At 50.7% G+C, this 23,055-nt stretch overlaps 1 protein-coding gene across 1 annotated transcript in view; it reads left to right on the top strand.

Moving 5' to 3' along the window:
- The window catches only part of Csmd1 (CUB and Sushi multiple domains 1), a 1,139,207-nt gene that overhangs the window by 843,065 nt on the left and 273,087 nt on the right, over window positions 1–23,055 (top strand). The window contains exons 19-21 of the mRNA XM_077792480.1: window positions 9,137–9,253; window positions 10,216–10,431; window positions 15,680–15,868. Coding sequence (XP_077648606.1) covers window positions 9,137–9,253; window positions 10,216–10,431; window positions 15,680–15,868 — 522 coding nt within the window. The remainder of the gene's footprint in view (window positions 1–9,136; window positions 9,254–10,215; window positions 10,432–15,679; window positions 15,869–23,055) is intronic.

The following is a 23,055-nucleotide window of genomic DNA, read 5'->3' as shown; positions in this document are numbered from 1 at the left end:
AGGAGCTCGGGGAGCAGGTGGCCAGCACAGCCCTGGGCAGGAGCAGGCAGGCGTCTCACGGATTAAAGATGGAGCTGCGTGGCATCCAGCAAGCCCATCTTCACCCACAGCCAAAGGAAGGAAGTCGGTGCCCAGAAGAGACCCCTGCGCTCCTACTGCTGCACGTCCTCAGCAGCAGGTGTGGCGTCACGGAGTGTCCACCAGGAGATGAGTGGACGGAGACACTGGACACAGGCACTCCACAGGATGCCACTCAACCCTAAGAGCGAAAACCTGTCATTTGCCGTAGTCACATGACTGGAGGAAGTGAGCCAGGAGCAGAAAGACGAGTGCCCCACCAGATCATTTATGTGCAGGCCTGACACGTGGGTCTCCCAGAAGTACTGAGCAGAAGAGTGTGGACTGGGGGCTGGGGAGTGGAGAGCAGTGGAGAACCCTGGTCAGGGGGCGCAAGCTGCAGTGGGCAGCAGGAATAGTTCAGGTTCTGAGGCCCAGAGGATGGCCGGAGTGCTACATTACAAGTTTCAAAGTAACCACTAGGTGGATTGAGAATGTTCCTATCCCAGGGAAATGATGAATGTTTGAGTTGGTGGATATACTAAATAGCTTGATTGGATCATTACACAATGTGTAAATGTGTCAGAACTTCACAATGTGCCCCATAAACATGTGCGTCAATGAAAAACAAAAACAGTTAAATTTTGTAAACCCTGAGTTTGTCATATTGAGTATACAAAATATTTGTCATATTTTATGGTTCTAGATTAAAAATAATTAGAACCCAAACCCTCCACCCTTGTTCTTCTTGTGTTACTGAATTTGAATTGAGATGGTTTATCAAGTTGCTTGTGTAAAGTTTGCTGTAAGTCAGTCAATCCTGTGAGCAGTTTATGTTCACAGTGAGTGCAGGCACACGAAGCTTGTTGGGTGCTACTGTGCAGTTGCCGTAGCTCTTTCTTTTCTTCATTTTGCACTACAGATGAAAATGGAATTTGGAAATGCACACACAGAGCTGCTGCCTTTCCTTACATTTTCTTTTGAACAAGTGGTAACACAGGACTTCCCAGCTGTTGGAACTACCTGATGAGATTGGAAAGTCGAAGACCTCTGCTTCTATGGTGATGAACCAGGCCATATTTAAACCTAGGATTGCCGGCAGATTGTCTAGGCTCGGGCTGCGACAGGGCTCAGTGGTGGAATGCTCTCTAGCTAGGCAAGGACAAGATCCCAGGATCAATTCCCCAAACAGGAAAAATATTGTCTAGGTTCATGAATTGAAATGAAAGCTCATGTAGACACATGAGAAGCTTTGTCTGACCCTTTCAGGATCAGTAATTTCAATTTTGAAATGGATTTTTCTCAACAGGCATCAGTGTTGCATATTCCTTTGCATTAAAATACAAAAAGCCCCACGAATTCTTGATTCAACATTGGAAACAATGATTTTTTTTTTTTCTAACATTTCAGCATTGCATCAGGAGTATTATCTGCTTCTGCCCCACAGGCAGCGTATAACACAGAAGTTACCTATTCCTGATCTCACCCTCCGGTTGTCCCAGCAAAATGGTGTAGTGAGCGGCTTCCTCACCTGAGCCACTCTTTGCCATGCTCTGTGCAAGGATGCACTCAGCCTTCACCATTGCTGCTAATGCTGTGCCAGCCTTTCAGCCTCACGGGCGTTCCTGATGCCCTGGTCTTCTGTATGCAGGTTTCCAAAACTCTAGTACTGTTGCACACACTCTCCTATGTGTTTACAGCTCACCTGCCTGCATGCCGGTTCTCCATCAGACACCCAGTATGCTCTTTACAGCTTGGTTTATGCTTTACACATAAGAATTGAGGCGGAATAATCCATGGAAAATCCAACTGGAGCTGGGGTTCCAGCAAGGAGTGGATTTTCCCAAAGTGGCTACCGTGCAAAGAGGCACACTTCCATTTATCGAAGACTTTGGCCAGTGCCTTGGGAGGTGACAGGATGGAAGGAGGGGCCAATAATGATGGATGACAGGAACTGCAGCATCTGTGGGAGCTCTGTGGGCCTGACGTGGAGGATCATCAGGAACCCAAGCCCCTGGAGTGAGCAGCAGCAGAAACCACAGCAGACTGCACCACAGGGAGGTCACTGAGTGGACCTGCACTCCCATGGCCTTCCACCTTCCCGCCAACATTCTAGCACTTGCTCAACTCACCATTCCTGAGTGGGCATCAGCATGGACATGAAGCTGCCCACTCTTGCTTCCTCTTTGCTATTCATCTAGTCCGGCCACCTCATCCTCCTTTGAGTTTTGAAAGCAAATTAATATTCTTATTCTTAGAATAATTCATGTCTACTTAGTTTATTTTAAAATGCATTTTCTCTTCCCCACTGGAACATAAATTTGGGGATAATAAGAACTTTTCTGTCTTACTCATTTCGTGTGTCCAAGAGCACAAAAGAGTGTTTGGAAAGGAGCTGTGCATTCCTCAGTAAATGGTTTTGAATGGGGGACCAGGTGGAGGCCCAGGTTCAAGCAGAGGCCAAAGCTGAACTTGAACGTGGAAGGAAGATTACTTCAGCTCTTCCCATCACCTCTTCTCCTGTCCTCACTTTTGTGAATCTTAGTCTTATATCCAAAGGACTCCTGAGAGGCTGGATCCGGGGCCTTAGTGGGTCGGTAATACAGACGGAGAGCTACAACTCAAGAGATCACAGCTATAAGGAAAGCAGAAGTAAAGGGTCACTGCCTTTCATAACTACTCAGAGAAGACTCTGCAGTGAGTGAGGACCCATTTGTGGAATTCAAGTCATGTGTGGCTACACTGGTGGCTCCACGGGGGACCTTGCATGTCTTTCCATGCCTACCACCCAGACCCATCTGGGCATTAAAATGTAAGCCAAGTAGCTCATTTTATTCCCTCTTCTCCTCTCTTTGATTTTAGATGAGAAGATCAATTTACTGTCTGCACATTAAATTTCCTTTCCTTAAAAAAAAATTGAAGACTATACGCGGAGCTATTTTTACTCAGATCTTCATAATGTGTGACTTGGACTGTGTTGTGGCTTCACCTGTGTGAGTCAAGCATCGCGGCTGCCTTGCCTGCGGTTCTGTCTGTGGTCTGTCTTGGGGGCTGTGATGTCTGGGTTCTGTCTGTGTCGATGAATCAGCTTGAGCTGAAGTGTTCTCATCAGGCTTTCCCGGGACATGCTCCATTTTCCTTAATGATATTAGGACACAGGATGAAATAAAGATTTATGGATTGTATAACTTTTAAATGTGGCTCAGCATGAATTAATTTATCAGCTTATGTAGCATATACAGATTTTCAGGTACAGATTCCTAGCAACATTTGATATATGCTGTCAATTTTATATAAAGTGTTTTTAATTCTTTATGCTTAAATTCTTCATAAAAACCGAAAAGCTAATGTACTCATTCATACCCATCCAGTCAGACAGTGGCAGTTACCACGTGTGGCTTCAGCTCCACTCTTGTGGGTTTCCTCCTGACACACCAGCTACGTGTCCAGTGTCCTCTGTGGACACTGGCAGTTTCACTGAGCTGCAGACACTGGGTTTAGTCTTCCTGAATATGTCCACATTCACCGTGGTGTTGGTCCCATGCAATCTTGCCGTCCCTCCTGTGCCTTGGTAAGCCCTCTTAGTGTCAGCCTTCCACATGGTGTCTCCATCTCAGGCCTGCCTTCCACATGGAGTCTAGCAGGCCTCGAGTTCCATGGGTCCATCTTACCTTCCACATGGAGTCTAGCAGGTCTCTATCTCCATGGGTCCACCTCACCTTCCACATGGAGTCTAGCAGGCCTCGAGTTCCATGGATCCATTTTACCTTCCACATGGAGTCTAGCAGGTCTCTATCTCTATGGATCCATCTCACCTTCCACATGGAGTCTAGCAGGTCTCCATCTCTATGGATCCATCTCACCTTCCACATGGAGTCTAGTAGGTCTCTATCTCTATGGATCCACCTCACCTTCCACATGGAGTCTAGTAGGTCTCTATCTCTATGGATCCACCTCACCTTCCACATGGAGTCTAGCAGGTCTCTATCTCTATGGATCCATCTCACCTTCCACATGGAGTCTAGCAGGTCTCTATCTCTATGGATCCACCTCACCTTCCACATGGAGTCTAGCAGGTCTCTATCTCTATGGATCCACCTCACCTTCCACATGGAGTCTAGCAGGTCTCTATCTCTATGGATCCATCTCACCTTCCACATGGAGTCTAGCAGGTCTCTATCTCTATGGATCCACCTCACCTTCCACATGGAGTCTAGCAGGTCTCTATCTCCATGGGTCCACCTCACCTTCCACATGGAGTCTAGCAGGCCTCGAGCTCCATGGGTCCACCTCACCTTCCACATGGAGTCTAGCAGGCCTCGAGCTCCATGGATCACCTCACCTTCCACATGGAGTCTAGCAGGCCTCGAGCTCCATGGGTCCACCTCACCTTCCACATGGAGTCTAGCAGGTCTCTATCTCTATGGATCCATCTCACCTTCCACATGGAGTCTAGTAGGTCTCTATCTCTATGGATCCATCTCACCTTCCACATGGAGTCTAGCAGGTCTCTATCTCTATGGATCCATCTCACCTTCCACATGGAGTCTAGTAGGTCTCTATCTCTATGGATCCACCTCACCTTCCACATGGAGTCTAGCAGGTCTCTATCTCTATGGATCCATCTCACCTTCCACATGGAGTCTAGCAGGTCTCTATCTCTATGGATCCATCTCACCTTCTACATGGAGTCTAGCAGGTCTCTATCTCTATGGATCCATCTCACCTTCCACATGGAGTCTAGCAGGCCTCGAGTTCCATGGATCCATCTCACCTTCTACATGGAGTCTAGCAGGTCTCTATCTCCATGGATCACCTCACCTTCCACATGGAGTCTAGCAGGCCTCGAGCTCCATGGATCCATCTCACCTTCCACATGGAGTCTAGCAGGTCTCTATCTCCATGGATCCATCTCACCTTCCACATGGAGTCTAGCAGGTCTCTATCTCCATGGGTCCACCTCACCTTCCACATGGAGTCTAGCAGGTCTCTATCTCCATGGGTCCACCTCACCTTCCACATGGAGTCTAGCAGGTCTCTATCTCCATGGATCACCTCACCTTCCACATGGAGTCTAGCAGGCCTCGAGCTCCATGGATCCATCTCACCTTCCACATGGAGTCTAGCAGGTCTCTATCTCCATGGATCCATCTCACCTTCCACATGGAGTCTAGCAGGTCTCTATCTCCATGGATCACCTCACCTTCCACATGGAGTCTAGCAGGTCTCTATCTCCATGGATCCATCTCACCTTCCACATGGAGTCTAGCAGGTCTCTATCTCCATGGATCACCTCACCTTCTACATGGAGTCTAGTAGGTCTCTATCTCTATGGATCCACCCCACCTTCCACATGGAGTCTAGCAGGTCTCTATCTCCATGGATCACCTCACCTTCCACATGGAGTCTAGCAGGCCTCGAGCTCCATGGATCCATCTCACCTTCCACATGGAGTCTAGCAGGCCTCGAGCTCTGTTGATCCATCGCAGGTCAACCTTCTACATGGAGTCCGACAGACCTTGATGTTTGTGTATCCAAAGCTCCTATGTATTGGCCTTGCCTCTTCACCTGTGCCCCTCCTCACCTGTCAGCTACTTCACATTGGGGCTGATGACTTCACTGTCATCCTCTGCTCCTCCTATTTTGTCATGATGCCCACCTGTCACACAAAATTCTGTGACTCTACCTTCAAAACAGCCAGGGTCTGCCCTTGTCTGGCCAGCTGCCTCCAGTGTCCTGCCGTGCGATGCTTCGCTCCTGTGTGTTCTTATACAGCAGCCTATGATCACGCTGGACCCTAGGGAGCCCATGTAACTTTCCAGCAAGGCCCTGCAGAGGCCCTGCCTCCTGGTCAGGAGCACCAAATGCGTTATGAGGGCTGCAAGGCCATCATGGGGCCTGCCCTCTGTCAGCAACCTGAAATCCGCCTAGGACCCCCTCTCCTTTGTCCTCACCGTCCTGGTCACCTGGAGTCCTTCTGTGTGGGCCCAGTGGCATTGAGGTTCGGTCCTTGCTAGGTTCAGACCTGAGTTCACGCTCAGGTGCCACATGCCCTCTCTTCTCTCAAGTCCCTCTTCATAGAGCACTTTCCTGGAGCAGCCCCCTGGCCCCTGAGGCCGATGACCCAGCCCCCAGGTCTCACACCCTCATCCCCTGTCCTCCTGCTCAGGTTCTCTCACATGGGTTTGCCATCGTCCAGCACCAACATATTGTATCACCGTGGGTCTCAGCCTTGCTCTTCCTCGTAGAGCGTGTGCTCTTTGAGGATGGACTGTTGTGTCTATTTTTTTTGTTATTCTCTGGGCCTGAGGACAGGGCCCAAATAACAGCAGTTTCTTCATAATTAGACGAATCAATTTCAAGATTTATATCTAATGCTCCCCCATCACAGTGACAAGTAGACTCAATGCAATTTTAAGATGTGAAATCCTTCTGAGAAGTGGCTGAGGTATTCCAGAGCTAATTCTGTCGGGCTTCTATTCTGCTGATCTTTAGGTAGCTGTCCCCTTTGGTTTCCCTGGGAAAGAGGCGATCTGCTCCCGTACCAGGCTGAGGAGCATTGCAAGGCAAGCTCCACCCCCCACAAATTACCTAACCCTTTTGAAACATCATTTGTGGAAATAGCTTTCATGAAGCAGAACTTGGGAGACTCATTAGTAGGTAAAATCCATCCCAGGTATCAGTTTATGTAACGATAGCTCACATTAGCTGGTTAGAGAGAAGAGCAAACCATCCACAGGCAGCAGTAGAGCCCCACAGAGGGGGGATGAAGAGGTTCTTGTCTGCAAAGCTGCAGGGCATGAGGCTGCCGGCGAGTGTCCACCTGCAAGACCCTGCCTGAGCCGTTTCCATGGGCCAAGTCGCCTCACCCCAGGACACAGGAGTCAGCGGGACACGGCCCCATCTGACACCTAAGGTCTGGGAGCAGGGAAGTGGAGGGACGGGCTCAGTGTCACTCAGGAGGCAGGCTTCCCCAGAAGGCAGAGCACCAGGATGTCTGTCTGTCTGTTTGTCTGTCTGTCTGTCTCTCTCTCTCTCACACACACACACACACACAGCAGAAGTTGAAAGCCTGGCTCACACAGTTGTGGCTCCGAGGAGTCCCATGTCATGCCATCAGCGAGCCTGGGTGTCTTGAGGCCTGAGTCTGAGGGCCCAAGAGCCAAGAGCTCCACTGCCTGTGGTCAGAAGAGACGAGTCTCCCAGCTCAGGAGGAGAGCTGTCCTGGTCCACCTTTGTCTTCTATCACCCTCTGTGGCACTGGATGCCCGTCCACCCTGGGGAGGGTGGGTCTCCTCGCCGTCCAGTCTTTCATCTCGTCCAAAGGCTCCCTCACAGACACACCCAGCAGTCGGATTTACCAGCTCCCTGGGCGCGCTGGGGCCCAGTCACGTGACAAGGACACAGAGCAGGAGCTGCGGGGAGAGGACAGCCTGGCTGTGCTCTGTGTGCTACACACGTGGCCTTGACGTGGAGACTCTGAGCTGAAGGAGGAGGCCAGAGCAGGGTCCACTGCCAGGAGTCTCTCTCCGTGGCTGCCGCTTGCCGCCTGTGCCCGCCACACGGTGCCTCCATCACAGGAAAGCGCGCCAGGTCTTGAGATTTGAGGGACACTGCAGGAAACCTGAAACACTCCCCCTGGAAGCTTGCACACCCAGGGCACATCTGGGTGAGTCCAGGTGTGGGATTGTTATGATCCAAAGTTCAAACTCCTGGAACTGTGGAGGCCGGTGCTTTGAGCGTCTAGTGTCTACTAAACACCAAGGATGGATCACACATGGCAGTAACTGCAGACACCTGCCGTGAGATGAGCCCTGTCACTGTTTCCATTTTCAGGCTGAGACATGGAAATCGTTGAGGGCAAATGACTCACCAAGGGCCACTGATGTGGCAGGCAGCAGGGCCAAGAGTTTAGACTCCCACCATCTGGGCTTCAGGCCTGGCCCTCACATGCCCACTTCTCGAGGACATGCAGGAATTGTCCTTCCACACCTGGTTTCTTCCCCTTAACTGGAGTTCCCCCAGGTCCATCTGTGCTGTCACAAATGGCAGGACTCATCTTTTCTGTGGGTGAATTGCATCACCTTGTGTGGACACCACATTGTGTGTGGACATCTTTATCCACTCACCTGCTGCCGAGCACCTGGGTCCTTTCCGTTTCTCGGTCATTGTGAATTGAGCTGCTGTGGGCCTGGAAGGGCAGGTGTCTCTGTGACATCCTGACTTGGTTCCTCTGGGTGCACACCTGGTGCTGGGATGGCAGGGTCAGATGGCAGCTGGACGTCTGTGTTGCTGTGTTCCCAGGAATCCCCACGCTGCTCTCCACAGTGGTTAGGAGTAGGGCCGTGGGTACTGGAGGCCACTCAGGGCGCGGCTGGATGGAGGACCAGTTTCCAGTGTTCCCTGGCACCGTCTCCCAACTCCGCCTGACAGTGATCAATTAGATATTTCAATGAGCTGCTGGAAAGTTCTGAATGTTCCTAGCACAAGGCGATTCTAATGTGGGAGGAGATGGCTGTGCTGATCACCCTGATCTGGCGGACACACGCTGGGAACGAGAGCTGAATCACCACGCTCACCCCATGCGTGTGGACCCTACTATGTGCTATGTGAGGATAAATATAGACAGTAAAATGTCTTTTTAAAAAGCCCACCTCCATGTCCTACCGACCCCATTACTACTTCTCTGCTGAAATCATTCTGCCTAATTTCCTTTTTCTTCCCTCAAACATGGCTCTCTGGGGTAGCCTGGAACCTGGCATGTCTCTGCAAGGACACAGCTCAGGGAAGGGCTGCTGAGAGCCCAGCGGCCCCAGTGCCCTGGCCTGTGCTTTCCCGTTGGCTACTGATGGCAGAGTCTCTTTGTCCTGCACCGTTGTCCAGGCTGCTTGCTGAGCTGCAGGGACACCATCCTGGGTGTGTGTGGGGGGATTTCCATGAAAATGAGGTTCAGGCTTTGTATGTTTTTCATGAATGTGACATTAAATCCTGTTCCATGCCTCATGCAAATTCAATGTCATTTAAAATCATCCAGCAATCGGGTGAACCACTGATACTCCAATCCTCTCTCCATCTCCAGCTCTATGTGGAGGCTACATCCACGGGAAGAGTGGCACGGTCCTTTCCCCGGGGTTTCCAGACTTTTATCCTAACTCCTTGAACTGCACGTGGACCATCGAAGTCTCTCACGGCAAGGGTATGTCTGTCACGGTTCTCACACCCACAGGACAAGCACAGGGCAGGAGCCTGGGTCAGAGAGGTGCTGCTGCGTGCACAGAAAGATAGGCGGCATCCTCATGCGCATTGAAGGCTCCCATTTCCTTGTTTTAATAAGATTTTGGAAGAAAAATGGCCTTTAATTATTGAAGCTACAAGCAAACTTGATTCCTTGTTTTGCTGTTTATCAGATAATCTGGTGGATGCAGGTAAAGATAAAGTGGAAATCAGGCATAATCATCAGGAATAGAGGCACTGATTCAATAGAATGTAAATCTGATTAAATAAAAGAAAATAGGCAATTATCTAAGTTCTAATTTATATTATTAATCTAGGGAAATTTTTGTACCTGGCTTGTGCTTTAAGTCTATCCAGAATTATCCCATCTCATAAAAAACATTAATCCTCATAAAATCCAAAGACACCTTACCAAATAGACACCCTTACCTTCATACTGAAGGTCAGTATGGTAAAGACTAGGAAAAGGGCATTTTGTGCAGAAAAAATGTAGGTTAACAACATTGGGTTCATGGTAGGAATGTACTATGAATCTTTCTTTTTTGCATAAGTTTGCCATTTTTAAAAAAGTTGTTTAGAATTTTAGCCACCTTGACATTATGAAGACCTACATCCACGTCTACACCCACATCTCTCTGTACATCTATTCATCCAAGTTTATATCTATACCTACATTGGTCTCTGGCTGCGCTTACATATTTGAACATTTGCTTTTGTGTATCCCCTGCCCTTTCTTTCATTTCTAAACTACCTGATTTGATCCATGTTATCTCAAATTTCAAAGCTAGATTTTCATGTTAAGATTTTTCAATATTTTGACTTAAACTTGATATCCTATCCTTAAATTGTTTTCAGCCACAGTTAACTCCGCCACCTGTCTCTCTGTCTTGTCTGGGCTCTGCCTCTCCCCTGTCCTCCCCCCAGGGGTCCAGTTGACCTTTCACACCTTCCACCTGGAGAGTTCCCATGACTACTTGCTTATCACAGAGGATGGGAGTTTCTCAGAGCCAGTGGCCCGGCTCACGGGGTCGGTGCTGCCTCACACCATCAAGGCCGGCCTGTTTGGGAACTTCACCGCCCAGCTTCGCTTCATATCCGACTTCTCTATTTCCTACGAGGGCTTCAACATCACATTTTCAGGTATTGTGGTCCTTTCTACCTGTTTCTCTCTCCTGGCAATAATTGTGCCCTGTGGAGTGTGCACACGGCTGGCACCAGAATGTCACTTTTTGTCTTACTTTATCTGAATATTTATCCTTAATAACTACAAATAAAACTCTCTCCTGCAAAGCACTTCCTGCTCATTGCTCACGGTCCACTCTGTCGGCCTTGGAGAAGGCTCTGAGGTGGGAGGCAGGCTCAGGACCAGTTGTCCTCTGGTCCCGTAGCTGCTATCCCAGCAGATGCAGTGCTGCATGGAGCCCTGCCCCTGATGGACACCCCACACAGACAAACAGCCTGCATGGCTTCAACTTGTCCCAGCACAATCATTCACAGTGACAATGTTTCCAAAGTTCAGTAGCAGTTTTATTTTTAATCACAATGTATAGAAAATGTTTGGGTGGGATTTGGGTTGTGTCAGACATTATTTATATGTATGGGTTAGAGCGTTTAATTTGTGTAAATTTTATGACAGAGATTTTTTACAGATAAAACACTCACCAAGCATGTGCAAACTGATCAGAATGGGCAAGGTACCCTTGGCCACGAGAACAGTGCTCCTTGAGCATGTTCTGATCAAGGTGGCTGCCGTGGCCTCTCAGGTCCAGCCCACAGTCCCTGACATAGAGGGAACGCTCTCTGTCATGGGTGCAAGTTGTCGTATTGATCTGTGCTTACGGATGCCTGAAAATCCTGTGTCCACGTCGTTCTTCCCAGTTAAATGGAATGTGACTTTTATAAGATGGTCCCCGATCCCCCCAAATCACATGTGATTTCCTTTACTCTTAAGGTCCCAAAAATCCTTTAGTAAGTGTCAGTGGCACTTGTGAGTTGGTTGCTGCGGTATTGGGTATCCGCTTGTCCCCTGTACTCCACAGACCTCTTGATGGAAGGCCTCTGCTTGCTCCCAGTTCTGCCCTGCAGGACTGATCACGTCCCACCTATAATGAGAACTTGGCCGTCACCTGCCAAATGCTGCGGGGCGGTCATGCTCCATGGAGTGCAGTGCCATCCTCAGCAGCTGCCCCGGGCCTTCCTCCAACCTGGACCGTTGTCACTTGTCTTGTCTGTCCCTGCCATTTCCCTGCCTTGGTGGAGTTTCCAGAACTGGCTGCGGAAGCCAAAGCCTCACAGTCTGGACATCTGCGATTCATTTATACGCCACGGAGGGAAACTGACAGGAAACTTACAGAAGTGGCCACCCCACCAGGACAGCCACACAGCATGGTCTTAGAGCAAATCCCATTTCATGGGAAATAAGTTCCTGAGCGTCGCTAAAGACCCAATTTCATCTGGAAAGATTTTGCCTGGAAACGGGGTGGTAATCGCTCACAGGTGATGCTGATATCATGATGTCTGTTTTTCAAGTGGCCAAATAGGTAGCAGCTTCATTGCACAGAGGAAGGGCTGGCCCCTCGGGGGACTTCCCTGGTGTGTGTGGGAAATGGCTCCCTGGGCTCTTCTGCTTCCTCTCAGTGCAGTCGCTTTCCTTTCTAGAAGCCGCGTTCACACACAGTTCCCCGTGGAGCGTCCTGGCTGCTCCTGCAGAGGCTGATGGCAACACTGGGGAGGGAGGTGCCTCTGGAGATGCCCACGCCAAGCTGGGTGCCCCTGGCACTCAGGGTCAGGCCCCTGTCTGTGCACACTGGTGCCCGACCCGCCTCCTGCCCACCACATTCTGCTTCTAGAATGTCAACTCAGTTAATTCACACAGCTCACAGTCCTTCTCCTCAAACCAGGAGAGCCTGGCCACTTCCCAATGCTGCGAGCAGGTTCTCTCCTCACGTGTCTCCTTCAGACCTCCGCAGGCCCCAGAGCCCGTTGTGGTCCCGGTTGCCCAGGGCCTGCTCCCGTCTCCCAGCAGCACAGCTCCTTCCCCTATGTCGTCCCAGTCTAGTTCCTGCTGTGCAGGGGACACCTGAGGCCACAGTCATGAAGACAAGCCTGGGTGGGTGTGGTGGGGGCAAGTTCACATAACGGTCCTCAGCCTCTGGCCAGAGCCCCATGCTCCTTCACCATGGCCCAGGTGGAGGACACAGGAGAGCCAGCCAGGGAGGAGGTCGGGCCAGAGGACCCTCCTCACCAAGGACCCTCCTTCATCCCTGAAGGCAGAGCCTGCACGGCCTCCTCTCAAGTGCCTTCTCCTTACCACTGTGAGAACGGAGCACAGATCTCAACAGGAGAACACTCCCATCATTAAGTACAAATCGGTATTCCTAACCTCATCTTTCTACGTGGCTGTCTCCCTCTCCCATGAGATTTCAGAGGGGTGCTGCTCCCACTGCTGATCCATCAGTGCCCCACAGAGCGGAGCTCACTGCTCTTGTGATGTGTTTCTCCACTCGGCAAGTGTGGCTGAACCGCTGGACGAAGCCTGGCGGGAGTCCAGGGCTGGAGACGAGAAGCCTGGATTCACTGGGGACCAAGGCACGGTGCAGAGCCTCCAGGGGCACAGAGAGCGATAAGCAGGTCCATGGGGACAGGAGAAAAGACACTGTCCTGAACAGATTCCAGGGAGGGGCTCTGATACACTGGGACTGGATGGCCAGGACATGTGTGTGATAAAGGACAACGTGGGATGGGCCTCCTGGGGGCGCTGCAGTGTTGGGAGGGGCCACAAGGGCACACAAGGAGGCCGCTGCATCCAGAGCCCTGAACTGAAAGGGAAGGGTGGGGCCTGGAGCCAGGTTGGCCTGCAGGACTCAGAAGCCACTGCACGTTGATTCTGCACGTGCCCTGAACCCTTCACGAGGGTGAGAGCAGAGATTGACAGGTGGGCCCTCTACATACGGAGGGTTTGGAGGAAATACAGAATTTTATTTTGGAAAAATTAAGGTATACATCCAAAAGAGATTGGGAGAGTCTTGAGTTGATACGATAGGCTCAAGTTAGGAAACGTGCCTGAAAGTCAGCAGTGTCGGCTGGTTTGAAGCCACAGGACCAGGACGCTGGGCAGGTCTGAGGTGCAAAGAGACAGGCCCCGGGTCACAGCTGGGCTCAGCTCTCTGCGGTTGGAGGTGAGGATCCAAGTCTCCTATGGAAGATGGGGCCATGGGTCAGGAGGGCCGTGGGTATTGTGGAAGCTCGGGAAGGAGACCTTTTAGAGAAGCAGAGATCACCCAGCGGTTCCCACACCCACTGAGAGGGCGAGTGCAGAGGGCTGGGGCTGTGGGTCACAGTGATGTTGTGGGAGCTGTGACAGATGGCAAAGGTGACACAGGACAGATGATGGAGATACAGGGAACATTCAGTCCTTCAAAGATCTAGTGCTGAGAGTAGCCAGGAGCTGGCCTGGTGGTGTGTCGCGAGCTGGCTTGTAGCATGTCTCCTGCTGAGGTGGCGCTGCAGCCCACGCCTCTGAACCTGGGGAGTGAGTGAGAGTATGGCTACAGACAAAGGATGAACCAGGCTGGCAGTCAGAGGGAAGATGGAATCCTGAGGGCCACGCGTTTTCCTTGTGCTAGACGAGGGATGAAAACGGTGTGAATGTACATCATGAAACTGCTTAGTGATCGACAGGAGCATCCTTCCATGACCCAACAGGGTGTAAAGCCGGCACCATCTAATCTCATGGTTCCGCACCAGGCTCTCTCTTCAGGCAGGTGGCTCTCAGAGGCCATCATCTACACTAATTAAACGTACACAAGCCAAGAACCCCAGCAGTGCGATGTTTCTTTGCATAATATAATAATAGTCTATCGCAAAGTAATACCAAATCACTATCTCATTCTGGGAGAGTTTTCAGTGGGTTGGAAAGAAACTGCGTGAAAGGTCCCATCTGAATGGAGAAGGTGAAGTACATCTCACATAGAAGGAGGACCTCAGCAAGACAGGAGGTAAAGTTCCCCAGACGGCACCATCTTAGTGTTTCCTAAGTATTTGATCATTATGCTTTGTATGTGATAGTTTTTAATAGGTATTTATTGAGTGCAATTACAGGGTATCATTTATGTCTTTCTTCCTGGGTTGCACTAAAATAAGGTCAAATTAGTTACATTTTAAGAATGGCCAGAGTAGTTTGAACACAGGAATTACGGGAGGTTTTTACCCAAAGGCAGAGCAGGAGGAAAGACAATCTGACAGCCCCACGGAAGACCAGCAGGCTCAGGGAGGAGGAGGAGGAGCGTGGGAGGAGCACCCCATGCCCCTTGATGGGGCTGCGGCATCAGTCCAGCGATGACATGCCAACGAGCAACCAGACAAGTGGTAAAAGTGAAAAAGACTCAAATTTGGAAAATATGGAGAACGTTGACAAAGGGTTGCTCTCAGCGTGATCCCCGGGAGCACTAGGTCTGAACCTCAGAGTTCGGGGCCTTGAGGCGGCACGGGAGACTGCGATGAAAGCAGAGCTGTCCTAGAAACATCAGCAGGCTTTTCCATGTTCCTGCCGCCAAAATCTGGAAGCCTGACCCTCCTCTGCCTGGTGATTTGAATAATGCTTATCCTGCACTTGACCTTTCCACACCTCTGAGAGCCCCGTCCAGGTCCGACACATGTCTCATACTGAGGCACAGCAGGAAGGGAGACATCAAGCTCCATCCAGGCTCCTGTCCGTGCTCTGACCGACTAACAGCGAAAACCCAAACTTCACAACAGACCCAGGGATCAGCATCAACCAGAGCACCTTGCCCATGTACCGAGGTCTGGAGGGGTCGGGAAGGGCTGTTATCAGCACCAGTATCTTGAAACTCCCCTTCAGGGTGCAGCAACGTGCCAGCATAACTGCTTTTAGAAAACTGTGTTAGCATTTTCTTCTTGGGTGGTTTATAGAAATTTCTAGTTTATAGAAGATTTTCTATACATTTCTGGGGCAGGTTGAGAGGTGAAATGGGCCACGGGAGCTTTCATCAACCCATGCTGGACATGGCTTTTCTCTTGCGCTCTGTGTCTTGGTGGTTGCAAAGCACCTTTAAAAGCAGCGCAGAAACTGATGTCAGCAGAAGTATCAGTCAAATCACCCCACACTCTCCAAGGGGCACCTCTGAAGCGGGTCATTTCACTTTACAGTGTTACGTGTCTGAATTTTAAAAATATTAGTATTCACACCACTTGTCAAAGGAGAGCTCCTAATTCAAGGGACAGAAACCGCCCAGAGCACAGCGGAGCTTGGGAACAGCTGCCTGTTTTCATATTTTTAACGAGACCTCTTTGAATTCTTGCTGAGTTGTTAGGTCCCCGTGTGGCATCCACCAACCCCACATGCTCACTCTCTCTCCTCCTGTCTCAGAGTATGATCTGGAGCCGTGTGACGACCCTGGAGTCCCTGCCTTCAGCCGCAGAATCGGGTTCCACTTTGGCGTGGGGGACTCACTGACCTTCTCCTGTTTCCCGGGATACCGCTTAGAAGGTGCCACCAAGCTTGCCTGCCTGGGTGGGGGCCGCCGTGTGTGGAGTGCACCTCTGCCAAGGTGTGTGGGTAGGTGGTCACACGCTTTCATTTCATTCATCTGTGGGGACAGGGCTCCGCCCAGCCAGGAAGCAGAGTGGGGTGGACAGGGCGGTGGGGCCCAGGCTGGACCCAGCCCACACTGCTGGAGTTGTCTTGTGAAGGGTGTCCCTTTCAGCTCTAAAATTTACAACTGAACAAGAGTGAACGTAATCACGTGTCAAGCATATTTATGGAGGGAAAGTACAGGTACATATGTATACAAGTAATCTGGGAAATAATAACGAGGTAGACGCTCAGGTGGAATAGAGGGGCCTCTGGTAACGCACTGGTTGGAAGCCACACTCTCCTGGAAGAGCAGTGATGACAATCTGGAACAGCACCCTGGCCTCCTGTCCCCTGAGCCTCTGACATGGGCCTGCTGTGGACTGTCAGGTGGCCCCAGGCTAGAGAGGGCAGGACTCGCGGGAGTTTTCCTGTCAGTACTTGGAGACAGTCCTGGGCTCGTGCTGGGTGGGAGTGCTGGTCGGAGGTGGAGTTCAGGGGTGGCTGCCTCTATGCTGCTCTGAGGGCCTGGAGGGACCCCTGGCCCCTGGCTGCAGGAAGGTGCTGACCATGGCCAGGAGGCCTGTCGCCAGCTCAGGCAGAGGTCTGCACTTGCCTCAGCCTTGCTGAGCACATGGTGGGTTTTACCCCCTGTTCCTTTAACTTAGAGAAAAAGGCCTAGGAGCAGAGGTGGGTGAGAGAGCACCCTGGGGTTGTGCTTTCGGAGTCCGTGAGGACTAATCTCACCAGCCGACATTCCGGGGGCAGCCGGGGTCACCCTGGGAATAAGATCTGGCTACACACAGGAAGGTCTAGAACGTCAACGTGTCATTCCCAGGTTCCTCATGGCCCCCGTCTCTCCAACCCTCAGCGTGACTTAGGAACACCGTGCGAGTCAACACCAGGCAGTGTTTCAGGTTTCCATCTGGCGGCAGCGTCAGGCAGGTTCAGGGACCCACTTACACCACCTCCCCCTCGTGCCAGGCCACCCTCTCCTGAGAGCAGAGTTCCCACTTTGGTTGTGACTTTTACTTGAGAACTGGAGGCAAGTTTTGAAAACTGTCTTTGAAAGAAGCACAGCCTGTGCGAATGATCTGAGGGTTACCAGAGTTGCCCGGACCCCATTCCCCATGTGAGACAGGCCTGCCAGAGACAGACGGAGGCCCAGGAAACGACCCTCCCTCAGTGAGATCCAGCAAGCTTCCAAACACGTGGCGCTCGCTGGTCTGCGGTCACCCTGTCCATTGCCGTCATTCTGCTTTATCTAGATTATTACCTTGCACCGCCTTTCTTGTTATTCTGCCTGTTACACTGTTGTCTAAAATATTGCACAATATCTAGACCTGGAATAGCAGCGACGGGTCCTTAGTGCTTCCTGGAGGGCAGGCATGAGTATTTTATTTAATCTATCGCATCTGTATGCAGTGACAGGTCTATGGTCATTCTGTCTTAAATATGGGAATTCTAGGACACAAAGAATCTGAGAACTTCACCCAAGGGCACAGAGCTCCAAAGGTGCTGTGAAGCTGGGTCCCGCTTTTAACCACCACCCACATATGGGATCTAAGTTGGCCCTGACCCTATAAACCCTCTTGATTTTTCCTCTCAGCCCACCTGGCCAAGATACCTTTAAATAGAGTGCTGTTGATGGCCCCAAAACACACCAGCTGGCCCAGTGGGTGTGTCCCTCCTCCTCCCGCACTGTCCACCCCTCTTCATTCCTGGTTCTGAAGGACCCCACCTGTGCCCAGCTCTCAGGTCATGCTCACCCAAGTCACAGTGCCCAGGCCCAGTGTACTCTCCTGCTTCTCTCCTGGGCTGGGCCTCTGGCTGCTGGATGGAGCCCACCAGCCCTGGGAACACAGGCTGTCCACTCTGGACAGAGGCACTGTCCACATCCAAGACCTCAACCCATTTGTCCCTCAGCAGAACCTGGTGAATCACCCTACCCCACACCCTGGGCACTGCTCTCAACCCTGCAACACAGGGTCCTCCGTTCACTGGAGGGGCCAGATGCCCAGGTCCCCCAGGGCTCCCACTCAGCATGCTTCTGCTGGAACCGAGTCCCCCAGCACAGAGCCCTGGCTCTCCTTCCTACCCCGTGCCTGTCTCCAGGCACCCCTACATGGAGGGCTGGCCCCTCCCTTCAGGACGAAGACTTCTGTCCTCCGAGTGCACCCCACTACCCCTCTACCCACTTTTGAACTGTGGAGAAGCAGTCTTCCGTCTTCCCTGGGAGATGCCTGGGCCGTCAAAGCTGCCTTGTGTCTTGGTCTTCCCCAGGCTGAGAGCTGCTTTCAGGTGAGCCACCTCACCCTGAGACCACCTGTTCACCCAAGGAACCAGGTGACCTCCCTTAAAGCTTCTCTTTAGTTCTAGAAAACTTGATTCAGCAATATTCTGTGTTCCTTTAAAATTATGAAATAGCCATGACCAAAATTTGCAAGTCCACCCAAGAGACCGCAGGTGACAGCCTCAGGACATTGACCGAGTTGTGAGCACCCCTCATTTTCCTAATCTACCCGTTCTCACCACACTTCCTGGGTAACACCTGAGCCACCCTTTCCCTCTTTTCCAGTTCACTCCTGAGTGGAGGAGAAGTCTTCTTTTCATTTGCATTTACTCCTCTTGGGCTTTTTCTATCTAATTATTTGTTTATGATGATGTATCTCATATACCCCATGCTGTTCATCTCCTCTAGACGTGCTCAAGATCTCTCTTGTGGCACCTCTGAGCGTTTAATTACCCAAGTACCATTCAAGATTGCTTTAGCTGCCAGGCAGAGAAAGCTGTCCTAAATGGTTTATGTCAAAATGAAGGTCTGTTGGTGACGTGACTACACGTCCACAGTAGGTGCACCTTCAGAGAAGGTTTGAACCAGGGTTCAGCTGGTCAGTAAGGACCTGGCTGGTGTCTCAGCACTTCTGTCTCACCAACGTGGATACAGCAGCAGACATCCCCTACCGTCTGACACAGCTGCTCAGGGCAGGCTCCATGTCAGGCCATGGAGCACATACCCCACCATCAGGTGGCCCAGGAGAAGCAAGCCACAGAAGACCATTTCAGTGCAAGTCCTGGATCTCCTCTCCCATTCCTGTTCTCCACGCCTCACTGTGGCCAGAGACTTTCCAGTGGCTGAGGGCCTCTAGGAGCCGGCTGCATGACTGTTCAATAGTAACAAAAAATGCCTGTTTTGTGGCATTTCAGATACTTTGTGGCATCTTGGTTGGAAAGCAGGGCAAAAGATAGAGAATAGATTTAAGGAAGAGAAGTGTCCCCAAGAAATCTCCATGATGATTCTCATAGTCCCCAGAGCATGGCGGCCCAGCATTACAGTGGACAGCACTGAGATGCACTCGAGGGAAGTTTTACCTCCAGTGTGAGGCTGATCTGGCCCCAGGATGGGTGTGCGTGGCAGGACCCAGGCACACTGACTGACAGCACCACAGACTGTCAGCCTGCACTGTGGCCAGTGGGTGGCCCAGCTGGGGGCCTGTGGGGAGTCTGGCTGTGCTCCCACCTGTGAGGCTGATCCGGCCCCAGGCTGGGTGTGCGTGGCAGGACCCAGTCACACTGACTGACAGCGCCAAGCCCGTCACCCTGCACTGTGGCCAGTGGGTGGCCCAGCCGGGGGCCTGTGGGGAGGCTGATCCAGCCCCAGGCTGGGTGTGCGTGGCAGGACCCAGTCACACTGACTGACAGCGCCACAGCCCGTCACCCTGCACCGTGGCCAGTGGGTGGCCCAGACTGCGCAGGTGGGCGTGTCCTGCAGCAGTGGGCGTGGCCTTTTTCAATGTGGAGAATTAGCTAAGCCACAGGGATCCTGGGCCTGGCAATGTCTCTGTGAACAAGCTTGTTGATCCAGGCCCAGGGGGGTGCTTGTCACAGCAGCCCAAGAGGAAGAGGAAAGACATTGGTGTCACAGGTCATCGCCTTTGTACACAAAAATTCAAGGAAAAAAATCAATTGACTCCTTTCTATCATGGTTAATTTAGTTTTAATTAGTTTCATTGCAAAACTTTCCATAACAATTCAATTTTAATTAAAATTTCAGTGGATTCTTTATAATACAGCAAATGATTCATATCAAGAAAATTTGTATCCATTTACCTTAAAGTAATATTAAATGGATTATTAAAAAATGTAAAAAGTGAATCATTTAATTGCTCTGGTAATGAAGAATTACACTGGATCCCTTGAGTCAAGTTCAAAGAATTTTTGACTTTTTGATCCCTTAAATCTTGCAATTTTTCTGAGCACCTGCCTTTGAGCCTAAGTGCCTAGCTTCCTCTAGTTATCTCCTCCAGTGTAGTCCCAGGGTTTAGTGAACTTCTCTTGGGCTCTTAGACACATCTTGGTTCTTTCTGCCCAGGAATGATGATATCCATGCAGATGTGTTGTCATGTGTAAGTTAGGTTCAAAGAGTCGTCATTGCCTATTTACTGATAAATCTCCATCGTGACTCAAGTTATGAGAAATACCTGCTCAGATGCAGCAGATTTGCTTTCTGAGGTGAGTTTGCAGTGAGACATGGGGGCTCAGAAGCTGGCTCATTGCTCCTGTCTTCTCTTCCCACAAGCTGAAGCAACATAGTCTCCAACGTGGTATCAGTCACAAGTGGGCAGTTAATTTTGCAGTTATTATTTTACATAGTGTAGACTTAAGTTACCACCATTTGTTATTTATTTGCTTTAAAAGAGCCTCCAAATCTAAATGCCAACAAAAAGATATACAGAATTACTTCCTTGGGTTTGATTTCCTGTTCTTCCATGGCTAACAGTGCTCAATTCTTCTTTCTTGCCCTTTCTTCTTGGGATATTATGAGAAATGATTATATGGTTGATGACTAACACAAGCTTCAGCTCACTGGTGACCTGTTTCAACTGAATGTCCTTAATAACATACTCTTCTAGAAAATTTGACCTACCAATATTCATTTCATCATTATAAATTGGGAGCATTATTGTGAACAATTTGATATAAAATGTGTTCAGCATCATTTAGGCTGTGAAGAGTGTCATTCTCTTCCTGAGCCCTTACTGTTTGTATCTCTCAGATCTACATTCACCTTATGACCTTGGGAAAGAGCCTTGATTTGTGAATCATTCTATGCCTTAGTTTCCTCATCTACAAGTGAGGCTTAGTGATCTGTCACATAGGACCACTGGGAGAACTATGAGTGAATGTAGAGAACTTAGAAAATTTGTGCTAGCAAACATCATTTATTTTAGTTTATGCCTCAGCCTCCTTGTGATGGATTGAACCTACTTTAAAACTTTTCAGATACTCACAAATCTGTAAAACACGTGGCAAGTTTGCTAAGAAGGAAAACAATCGAATAAAAATCTCTGGTAGTGTGGAGGGCAAGGGTAGGTGGGCCAGCCACCTCTAGCCAAGGGAACTAAACCTGCCTAGGTGAACACAGACACCACAGCTGGTGACAGGGAGCCCCAGTCCCAGGAGAAAGCTCTTCCTCTGCAGTGGTGCTTGTGGCACTCCCAGATGGCCTGGACCTGGGGGGCTTGGCTTGGCTTGCTCCGTGAGGGTGCACGGGGCCATCTCCCACAGCTGCTCAGGCAGCAGAGAGGCAGAGCTCTTGGGTGGGAGCCCCGTGGCTGCTCGATTGCCCCACGTCCCTTCAAGGCTCCCTCCATCCTCTTGGCCTCTTGCAGCTGAGGGGGAAGATGGGGAGCAGCTCTTGAAGACCAGGTCCTCATCACCCCACCCACCCCACTGCAGGCTCGTGGCCAGGGCCGCCTGCAGGACAGAGGACTCCTGACACAGCCCAGCCTGCTGGGCGGATTCTCCAGGTGGCACTTCTACAGCTACAGGAACATGTCCCCAGAAGTGTCCCTCTACCAGAATGTGCTCCCCGTGACACTTTGCTGGCATGTATTACATTTCAATAGTGTGAGGCTTTTCCCAAACCTATAAGTCTTGAGTTAAAGCACCTAAATTTGATTTTCAAATAGTTTCCTCTGTTGAATGTTGCCAAATTCAACTTTAAGTAAAAATTCCTAATATTGGTGATTTGGTTCCCCAATCTGGTCAACAGATTCAGTGACTTTCTCCCCTTGTCCTCGTTGGGTCAGCGCCTTCACGAGTGTGAACATCCCCGGCTCTGCAGAGCAGCCCTGGGGACCTCGCCTTCTGGTTGTGTCCTGGTTTTCACCTTGTGCCTTCTGCCTGTGGGTCAGTAGCCCTCTGATTCTTCAGGAAGGAACAAGAGGACATTCGCATGGATGGTCCATGTCAGTGAATCATCACCGATGCCCAGGGAGGGCCTCTGTGAACGTCTTCTTGGGTGCAAGCTATGGAGCCATGGTCTTCCACCCGGGCTGTCTGACCTGGAAGGGACGCCAGCAGCCATGCAGTTTTCTGTCCGCTAACTGTGGCTAAAAGAATGCTTTGGAGTATAAACTGCACGTGAAGTAACAGGGGATGGAGCAGGAAGCCTTGATATTGTGGTGGAATCCCATTGCCATCTCTTCAGGTCTCCGAGTCAAGTCCCTGGGCCTCCCTCAGCACCTCCTCAAACGCCCGTCCACTCCTGCCTGATGGTCTCTGTTCAGGAAGGAAGTCCTCAGGCATGTTCCTGCCTGATTCTCCCCTCACAGCCTCCCACACGAGGACACCACCAGGCACGAGCCAGCGTGGTCCCCCCAAGACGCCCAGCAGCCCCTACTGCACTTGGGCTAGGGAACTGTGGCCTGTGATGTCACTCTCTCACTCACTGCCAAAGAAAGTAAGAGTCGTGCTAGGGCCAGATCGTGCGGAAGGGACCTGCAGAGGCTGTGCCCTGCCTGGGGCAGCCTGCGGGGGACGGAGTGTGCTGGCTTTCCCTTCCTCTTGGTACTTAATTAATGCTTTACTTGGGCTCAGCTCAACTTCATTGCTATTATTTAAACCAATACTTATCTTGTTGAATTTTTAAGAATCACTCTGCCTGTCACATCGTGTGGCTGGTAAAGTCGTTGATACCGAAGCCCAGGGGTCTGTCGCACACACGTACGTGCACATGGGTGTCTGTGTGCGTAGTGACTTCATTTCACCCTGTTTTTGTCATGGAATTTTAGAGCTGAAGGCGTTCTTAACTGACACTGTTCACAGTCATAGATGAGAAAACAGATGCTGAGGGTGTGTGACTTTCCATGATCAACAGATACTAGGGT

Source organism: Urocitellus parryii, chromosome 14, assembly GCF_045843805.1.
Source record: "Urocitellus parryii isolate mUroPar1 chromosome 14, mUroPar1.hap1, whole genome shotgun sequence".
Classification (NCBI taxonomy): Eukaryota; Metazoa; Chordata; class Mammalia; order Rodentia; family Sciuridae; genus Urocitellus; species Urocitellus parryii.
The sequence above is the reverse complement of the archived record's forward strand: the minus strand, read 5'-3'. Positions and strand labels throughout refer to the sequence as shown.